The sequence below is a fragment of the Haliaeetus leucocephalus genome, unplaced genomic scaffold, assembly GCF_000737465.1.
Source record: "Haliaeetus leucocephalus isolate CR32 unplaced genomic scaffold, Haliaeetus_leucocephalus-4.0 Scaffold506, whole genome shotgun sequence".
Lineage (NCBI taxonomy): Eukaryota > Metazoa > Chordata > Aves > Accipitriformes > Accipitridae > Haliaeetus > Haliaeetus leucocephalus.
The window spans coordinates 5,608,327-5,618,162 of NW_010972942.1; the positions used below are offsets into that span (position 1 = coordinate 5,608,327).

At 44.1% G+C, this 9,836-nt stretch overlaps 1 protein-coding gene across 1 annotated transcript in view; it reads left to right on the plus strand.

Moving 5' to 3' along the window:
- Positions 1–9,698: 9,698 nt before the first annotated feature.
- Positions 9,699–9,836, plus strand: part of SBSPON (somatomedin B and thrombospondin, type 1 domain containing) — an 11,962-nt gene continuing 11,824 nt past the window's right edge. The window contains exon 1 of the mRNA XM_010575925.1: positions 9,699–9,780. Within this exon, the coding sequence (XP_010574227.1) occupies positions 9,699–9,780 (82 nt within the window). The remainder of the gene's footprint in view (positions 9,781–9,836) is intronic.

Here is a 9,836-nt window from a genome sequence, read left to right on the forward strand (position 1 = left end):
AGCCTCTCCAAAGCATCGTGGAAACCTGAGTGGGAATGGAAAGCAAATGTACTGGGAGAGTCTAGGAGTTAGTTACTACCATCTTACAACCCATCTGAAGTATCCTTGAAGGAAATGAAGTGTCACCCATTCGTATCCAGATTACAATCTGCAGTTGTGTGATATTACGAACAAAAGTTTTAAAAATGGCACAATAGTAAATTTGTGTTGGAGAGAATTTGCCTCAGGCTGCATAAACTGTTTGTGCTGTTTAGCACTATTCAGTACTTTATGAACCTTCTGTACACTCTGGGTAATCTCCATTTTAGGTGACAAAGAGGTTCCCAGGCTGCATGTACACCAGGCCAGGCTTGGTGCTGTTACTACTGAAGTAGCAGTAAAAAGAGATGCATCCATCCTGTGTCCAGAGTCTGAACTGGAGGCAAAATCAACACCTCTGCAGAAAAGATTATTTCTCGCTGTTTGTCCCCGGTTGTCACTCTCCCTCCTTCACTGGTTGCAGCTGCTGTCTGGGAAGAAGGCTCCTCCAAGCCTCTTTAATAATATTTGAAAATGCCTTTTGAAAAAGGGAGAGGAAATGCAGGTATTACATGTCAGGAAGAACTCAAAATTAATTCAGGGCCATTTTATGAAGTGCAGAGCTCTCAGAAAATTTCTGAGTACATGAACTAGGCAAAACGCGGAAGGGCAGATCTCTGTGTAAAATAGCATATTTCCACATAAGTCACGTGGAGTGATGCCAGCTGAGACTGGGGATTGACCTTTTCTTTAAAGTTTATATTATTTATCTTTAAAACAATACACAGGTTTTGTAAGTGGAACTGCAAAGCCCTCAAGAATATTTACATTGCAGCAAGAGGGCCTTTTGATACTGTGATCGCCGCTCCTGCCTGCACTTCTAGTTAGTGTTTCTATAAATAAGGAAGTATCCGTTACTGGTAGCCCAAAAAGGAAGTGTGTAATAGTTCTTCCAGCGAGGTAAGTGCTAAGAAAACATCAACGCGCTCCCAGGCCCTTCACGTGCACTCCTCTGCGAGTCTGGAGAGGCCACATACCTCCACAAGAAAAACATTGAAAGCTGGAGATGGGAGTGTACCAGATGGTAAGTCATTCAGGGTCTCTGGAAAATTTCTCCCAATTCACCTGGCTGCCTCCACCCACATGTCACAAGCCCATGATGTCCTGCAAGTGCAGTGAGTGCAAAGGACCACTGGGCAGCACCTGGCCATGCCGCAGGCAGAAGCAGCAAAGTGGAGAAGGTGGTAGGAGGGAGAAGCAAGTCATGTTTAGTGGGTGATGCAGTCCTGAGGACACCTGAAGAGAAGCTCCTGAGAGAAGCCTTGAAGGTCATGGTGGCAATGGAGGGAACTTCCTAGACTAGATCCTCCACTTGATCTAAGTCTGCCAGGTTAATTGGTTTCTTGGCTTTATATGATGAGGCTCATTTTCTACCACATGCACGTATTGTGGTTCTGTGGTAGCTTAGTCAAAGTAAATTGCTATGAAGATGGATTGGAACACAAGAAGAAAGTGGTAACAACTGGACTAACTGCATACTTCTGAGCTTCCCTCCCCCGCAGAAGTACCTACACATCCCCTGAAGGCGTTCAGGTCCTGACCCTGGTACTTGCAGGTAGAAGAATATACTCAAATCCCATGGTGCTGAAAGACCAGAGTGTGCCATGGTGGGCCTAAAGCAGACTCTCTAACCAAGCCAAGCACCGGGACTCATCCCCTCACCCTCTCTTCTCTTTGTCATCCAGCCCTGTCCCACTCCAGCTAAAGGTCACTAGCGGATTTACAGCAGGTCTGGTGGTTACGCTGCTGGCAGGATCCAGGAGTGGGAGGCTGAAAACATGGCTGAACACATATGAAAACACAGCTATTTGGATTACTGTAGGATCCGGTGACTTCTCCATTATTTCCAGTGTCTAAACCAATGCCCAGTTTCTTCCTGAAAGCGATTCTCTGCTTCGGTGGTTATCAGCTTGTGACCTGTGTGGCTGTTCTATGGGCTGCTTCTAAGCTGATTAAGAAAGGTAAATTTTTGTACACTAGATATTGTGAGTTTTCTGCAGGGGTCTCTGCATCTAATGCAATATTTTAGGGACCCATAACGTGAAAAAGGTTGAAAATGCCTGCCACTTTAAAGTAGACCTACTTTAACTGTAAGTCATCTGCCTCTGCATGGGAATTATCTGGTGAAGTGTTAAAAGCCTGCATTGTACAGATGACAGGTGACTGGAGATAATATTTTTTTCTCTCTTTCTGAAATACTTGGTTTCCTTTACTGAAAATAATATCAGGACGCATTTCATGTATGCAGCTAGGACTGATCCTAAACTTGACATGTCTTGCTTTTCTGGTTACCATAGTAATGGATAAACTTCCACATGTCTATTTAATGGCATGAGCAATATTTGTCTTTTCTTGGTTTGTTGTTTCTTTTTTTTTTTTTACAGGGAAAGTGTGCACATTGTAGTGACTTATTTTGTTAGATTTTGGGTGTCTTTTTTGGTAAACATACATGCTTCTTTTTATTTAGGCAAGATCAAAGAATGGAGTAGTACCTGACATACAGAAGGTGCTTGGTTCTTGGGAGAGCTCTTCATTTCTGGTGGATTCCTCCACGGTTCCCATTACGGATACTACTTCCACACAGATTATCTCTCCCTTGGTAATGGAGCCTTCATCGCATTAGAGTAATTTAACAGTTGACTAGAGTAGAGGCATAGTATGGGACTGGGCTTTGGGCAACCATGAAGAAAAGGATCAAGACTCTGAGCTTGGTTTGAAATTTTGCAGGAAACTGATAGTGACAGGACTCCATATCTTGCCTCTCAGCTGAGACTGTTACATACGGAAAAGCTGTTTCTCTTTCCTTCAGATTGAGTTAGGGCTCACAAAATCTCACGGCACCTTTACCTGCATGGTGTGCATACATGTGTGTAAACACATGGGTAGTAGTCAGGGTACTGTATGGTCTGCCTACAATGCAGGGACTCTAAGATCTCTTAGAATTGATTAGATGAGTTACAAAGAGGTGCCTTATCAAAAATCACATTTGCCTAAGTCCTTCATCTGACTGAAAAGCTTTGTTCACTGTTCTGCTCTTAAACAGCAAGATATGAATGGAATTTGGATGGACAAAACAATCCAGAATATTCTAGATGCTGCAGATGCTAGATGTGTGCGGTTCAGAATATTTTTCAGCAGCCTGAGAGCCAAAATCTGCCCTGTACAGTGACAGAATTACACTCACTTATGTGAAGTGACATGGCTGTAACTAATTGGACTAAGCACGCAAACTTTCACTGCACATAGCCAAAGACAAGCTCTGGCTCCAAATGTTTTTCCCTGAATACATTTTCATGGTACCTGGCCTCATTTTAGCTCGAACAATACATTTTTGTCTACAGACACTAAAAATAGTTCATGAACTAATTAAAACAACCAACAAGCTGTGACAGAAAACAATAAGGGCAAGGAAATGGGAAAGCATTTTTACATAGCCAGCAGCTTCCCTGGCACCCTTTCTAGCTATGAAGAAGGTTATTAGCAAGCCCAGAATTATATAAACAGTTTCCTCTGCCTGCCAGTGTACACCAGAATCATCATTTACTTTCAAATTATTCAAGTCAGCAAAATCCACCTTTTCATCAGACCAGCGGAAAGATTGGCAGAGGTTTTTAAAAATGGGATTATGATCACAAAAATGACTCTCTTTCTCAACAGTTCAGTGCCCTAATTTCATAAACTCATTGTTATTCCTGTTTTCTTCATTGACAAAAAAAAGTGTGTTTATTCCTGCTAGCAGAGCACACTCATCAGCTGCAGGAGGGGGAGTTGCATTCTTCTCTGCAAAACACACCATCATCAAAATAATCCACTAACTCCAAGATACTGAATCTTTGCTGCTGGTTGTGATAACTGAGAAAGAAATAAACAGATTGAGTTTTGGACTATGCTGATACTGGTTATAGTTTAAAACATCAGGGCAAATCTGATCTGGAGTTATTGAGAAATAAACAGTCTTAGCCACTTTTTGCATAAATTTCAATAACAAATTTGAGGATAAGCTATTCATCTCTTCAGCTTTATATCCTGATGAAAAAGTTGCTGACTGGGCCTAAATCAGGACTAATGCTTGCCCTAGATCTGGCAGAACAGTGTGGATGCTCTGAGGCTGTGCAAGGAGAGGCCGGTGGCTGCAATGTGCAGCTGAGGTAGAGGGAGCTGCGTCTCAGGGAGCCCCTCAGGCACACCAGGAGGCCCCAGTTCAGTAAATCCTCCAAGATTGCATAACTTGGAACAAGTGAACAGTCCTACAGTGGGGTTATTATGTGCTTCAAGTTATGCAAGTGCTTAAGTGTTTTGCTGGATAGGGGCCCTAATCACTCGGTATCGTTTTCTCCTACCTTTAAAATGGTAATAATGATTCCCCCATCAGGAAGGGAAGTAATTGATTTAGTCATAATTACAGAAAAGAGGGAGTCTCTAACTACCAAACAAAATAACCCAAAAGCATGAGAAACAGGGAAGTATGTGGAATAGTATCCTGGGATGCTTATTTTATAAGAGGCAGTTCTGTTTTGCAAAGTGCTTATCTTAAACCGCCACCTTCTCTTACTCTGGCTGATCACGTGCATTTAAAAAGTAAAACTACCTGGTAAACCCTGCAGGAAGATAGCTAACAAACACGAGTCAAGTGGATTGTGCTCCTCACACATCATGAATAGATGCCTTCACATCTGAGCAAAGCCTTTGAAAGCATGAGTGTCCTATTTGGCCTGAAGAACCAGGACAGGTTGTCTGAATAACAGGCTGACTTTCCAGGACCAGGAGTTAGAAAGCTCATCACTTTATGCATCACTGGTTATGCTGCAAATGCTGTTCTTCAAACACAGCCAGGTACTCGGCATGCTCCCTTGTGAGTGGTCCCTGGGGAATATTGTTCTCAATGTCACTAAGACAAATGAAAATTGGAATGACATCATGATGATGCTTCTAGATTATAATAGCATTTAGAATTAAGATAAAATAAGAACTAACATGAGAAAATGTACTTATGACTGCGATACTATTATTCCATAAGCCATGGGCTGTTTATTCAGACAGAATATGTAGTTGTAGCCTGACGGAATAAGGGGGATGTTCTACCATGTGCACTAGCTGAGCCCGTCTCATCGTTAATTGCTGCTGGTGGAGGCAGTGCTGCTGCCCTCTGCCCGTCCTGCCTTGGGCTACCTCCCCTTCCTCATGTTGGCTCAGGTGCTTCATTTCAGTTCAGCTCCCTGCACCTGTAAAAAGAGAAACTCACGGAAAAAAACAGGAAAAGGATGTTTTCCAGCCCTGATGCACTTAGGTTGGGCATACAAATTTGCCTGACCTTTTCTGCATGGAAGCTCGACAGCAGCTCTGTGTTCATCTGAGTACTTGGACATTTCTTCAGTAACTTACAGGGAGGGTGAAGGCCTTTAAAAATCAGCTAAAAATATCCTGATAGATAGCTCTGCTATATTCCCACTAACCTCTAGAATTCAAGCAATTTCAGGCATCGTTACCAACCCCGACCAAAATCAATGGTTGTAATTGAGACGCAGCAAACCATTGTGTCTCCCACGGCAGGGCTGCACCGACAGGACTGCCAGGGCAAAGCGGGTAGAAGGAGAAGGCTGTTTGCACAGCAAATGACCTCTCTCAAATATAGCCACATACTCCGCATGCTCTCTTATGAACAATTCGATATAGAACAGCTCCAGCTAGTCATTGAAACAGCACTGTGCTTTCTGTGTAGCAGCATGGGCTATGAAACTATAGAAACCTTCTTTTATGTATCATCTACTGTGTTCTTCTACAGGCTGATTGTTAGTGAAGACAAATTACTCCTAATTTTTCTTACATACAAAATGTTGCTGTTGCTTTAAGCTGTCAGCTACACTAGCAAACACCATGGTGTGGTTATTCACCTTAGTAGGGATTATTTCTTATCAGGAGAAAGTCTACTTTTTCAGAACAAGGGGAACAAGGGCCCCTTACGGCAAACTCAAGTTGTAGCTGACTGTGGTGCTCCCGGCAAGCCTGATAACTGCGTAGCAGGATGGAGACAGCCTGTAGCCTTTGTAGTCACATCAGTCACGGTGTTGTCTCAATACAAAATGTAAGCAGGTTGCTTTCAGAAGGATATTTCTGTAAAATAAATAGAGCTGTGTGCAAACACGGGTCTAAAAGAAAAAGAAATGCCCTGCAGGATCTTTGAAGTCTTCTCATTTTGTTGCCGTTGCATTAACCTCCTAGCAGCAAAGAAAAATGATCTCTATTTGTGCAAGTTAGGACCTTCCAGAGAGTTTGCTCGTGAGGAGGTGTGGGCATGTGGAATGCTGCAGGCTGACAGATAATGTATTTGAAAAAGACTTTGAAGTTGAGCTGAATGGTCCTTATATCAGGTCCTCAAAGTCACTGTGGATGTAAGTTAAACTTGAAAAATAAAAGAGAGGTATTTTACTATCAAACATGTATTTTGCTTCCAGCCTGAAGCTTTTCCCATTTGCAGGTGTTTTCAGTCTTCTGCCTAATATTATGGGTAGACGTGTACCGTAGGAATGGACAGAGAGTAAGAGTTTGGCTCTGCTTTACATGCTTTATACAGAGGGAGCATAAATAACCATGGTGAATAATAGAGTTGGTAAGCACGGTAAATAATACAGGCTAGTTCTCTTTGGCTTTCTCTTTCTCTTGGCTCTGTGTTGTCTTTGTGGTATTATAAACCAAGGAGAACTCCATGTAAGGCAGTGGGGACACTTTGGTTGGAAATAAGAAAACAAAGGAACAAGACTATTGGAACCATTTACTCATTCAAGAAATTAGTTGAAAAACATGTTTCACAGTCTTGGTTTCTTTTCCCTTCTTACCTTATAATACTGCAGTTATGTTTTAGTTTGGGAATTTGAGTTTTGAGTACCCAAAACTAAAATAGAACAGAAATGGCAGAAAAGCACAAAAATGGCTGGCAACTTGAGCTAGACCATGGTTTTCAAAATCTCAGAGCCAGCAGCAACACCTGCTTTTGGAAGGACTACCATACAGTCCTGAGATTTCTCCTCACCTCTGGGATTAAGAAGAAGTATTTCGGCACCTAGGGCACATGCGGAACAGATGACTGATGACCTCTGTTCCGTGCAATGCTCCTCCGTGGCTTGTGAGGAAGAGAGACCAAGGGCTCTGCCCATTCCCTAAGCTTACCTACACATGCCTTTTTTTTATCAGCCTTGCCCAAAACTGCTTTTCCTTGCAAAGTTATCTACATGACAAAAAGATAACCAAAAGCAGGGCATGAGCAACAGCTACTTTCTGTGGACCATCTCATGTCAAACTAGAAAGAAATCTCTGCCTATTTTGCTGGAACTGCCTGTAAGGGTTTCAATGCTGCTTCATTGCCCAAGGACACATTGCTGTGTTTCTCTGTCCTTCTTACTCACAAGTTACCTAGTGCTACTCCTAATAGTGAGGAACTAAACTAAAAGGGAAAAACCAAAGTATTTCCTGGAAAAAACTGGGTGAGCTTCTTCTCTCGTTTAATTAAGATTCTTTTTTCTGGTTGCTCTGAAGAATCTGCTTTACTGCATCTAGTAGAAATTTTAACATTTTTCATTTGAATTCTGTTTTCTTTTACTAGACCATTGCAGACATAGTTTCTTGTTTTTCTGTAAACATATCCACTAAGACAAAACCTCTCTTTAATCTGTTCCAAACTCATTCAAGTTTTACTGACTTATCCCTTTAGCGTAAGTCATCCGCACATGATTTACCCACTTATAAATGTAGTTTCTACATTGATTTGCTAATATTTTGCCTTTCAGGTGAACCACAGGAATCCAATAAAGGAAAGGAAAACATAAAGAGGCATTCCTTCTCTCACACTGCCTTTTACCAAGGCAGGCTGCAAGTCTTGTTCTCCTCTCACCCACCACAGGAACTCCCCCAATGTTCGCTATTCACGGGTTCAAGTTTTAGGCTGGCAACATGCCAGTGAGTTCATTAGTGGCACATTGGATAACAGCGCAGACCCAGTCCTCTGGGATTTAAACAACATGTTAACAGCAACGTTGTGATGGCTAAAAGAAATTAAACTCTGGCTGGCCCGAGCTATCTCAGGGGGTCCAAGTACCCACATGTAGCAGATAATATAGTAGACTGTTACCTCCCATCTGTAGGCAGCTTTGTAAGACCAGATGTCTCTTGCCTTAGTATCTGCAAACTGAAGTGTGCAAAGCTAACATATTTTTGCAGTCACCTCACCACTTACTTTTGGGATTTGATTTTTGGCTAAAATAATCAGGTCCGTTAATCCCGAAAACCTCTTAGGACTGGAGATAACTGAAAACCAGAATCCAAATCTTTGTGTTTTAGGAAGTTACTTGGGGATCCATCATGCTTTCCTTGTGCACCTGCAAATACGGCTTCTTTTGTTTGTCCTGGAAACAGAGCTTTAAAAAAAAAAAAAAAAAAAAGAAGAAAGAAAATGAAAAACATAACACAAGCAAACGCTCCTGGCTGTGTGGGATGTGCCCTGAAATGAGAAAGCGCCTGAACCAATAAACCACGTCCGGTGGCCCCAGGTCGTCCCCACCTGCCGGGCTGTGTGGAGGTGGACGGGGACACTCCGGGACAGCTCTGTGGGTCACTGCTACGTGAGTCACTGCTGTACAGGGTACGGCTGTGCAGTTCACAGCTGTGTGGGTCACTGTTGTGCAGGGCACCGCTGGGGGGACACCGCCGTGCAGATCAGCCCTGTGAGGGCCACTGCTGTGCAGGCCGTGGCTGTGTGACACTGCCGTGCAGGACATTTTTCCGTGGCTTACCACTGCTGTGACACTGCCGCGCAGGGCTTTGTCGTGTGGGAGGGACATCACTGTGTGGGACATTGCTGTGGAGGGTCACTGGAGCGTGGGACACTGCTCTGTGGGACGTTGCTGTGAGGGTCATCACCGCGTGGGATGTTGCTGTGAGGGCCATCGCTGTAGGAGACACCGCTGGGGGGGACAGCGCGCAGGCCACCACTGTGTGGGTCCCTGCAGTGAGGGACACTACTGTGTGGGACACGGCTGTGTGGGTGTCGTGGTTTAACCCCAGCCAGCAACTAAGCACCACGCAGCCGCTCACTCACTTCCCCCCCATCCAGTGGGATGGGGGAGAAAATCAGGAAAAGAAGTTAAACTCCTGGGTTGAGATAAGAACGGTTTAATAGAACAGAAAAGAAGAAACTAATAATGATAATGATAACACTAATAAAATGAAAACAGTAGTAATAAAAGGATTGAAATGTACAAATGATGCGCAGGGCAATTGCTCACCACCCGCCGACCCACACCCAGCCAGTCCCTGAGCAGCGAATCCCTGCCCCCCCTTCCCAGTTCCTAAACTAGATGGGACGTCCCATGGTATGGAATACACTGTTGGCCAGTTTGGGCCAGGTGCCCTGGCTGGGCATGAGAAGCTGAAAAATCCTTGACTGTAGTCTAAACACTACTGAGCAACAACTGAAAACATCAGTGTTATCAACATTCTTCACATACTGAACTCAAAACACAGCACCGTACCAGCTACTGGGAAGACAGTTAACTACATCCCAGCTGAAACCAGGACAGTGGGTCACTGCTGGACGGGCCGTCACTGCGTGGGACGTGGCTGTGCGGGGCATGGCAGCGCAGGACCTCCCTGCACGGGACGCCACCGTGCGGGACATCCCGGGGCGGGTCACTGCCACGCAGATCCTGCCGGGTACATCCCCGCGCGGGACACCGCCTTGCAGGACACCCCCGGCGACGCGCACCCTC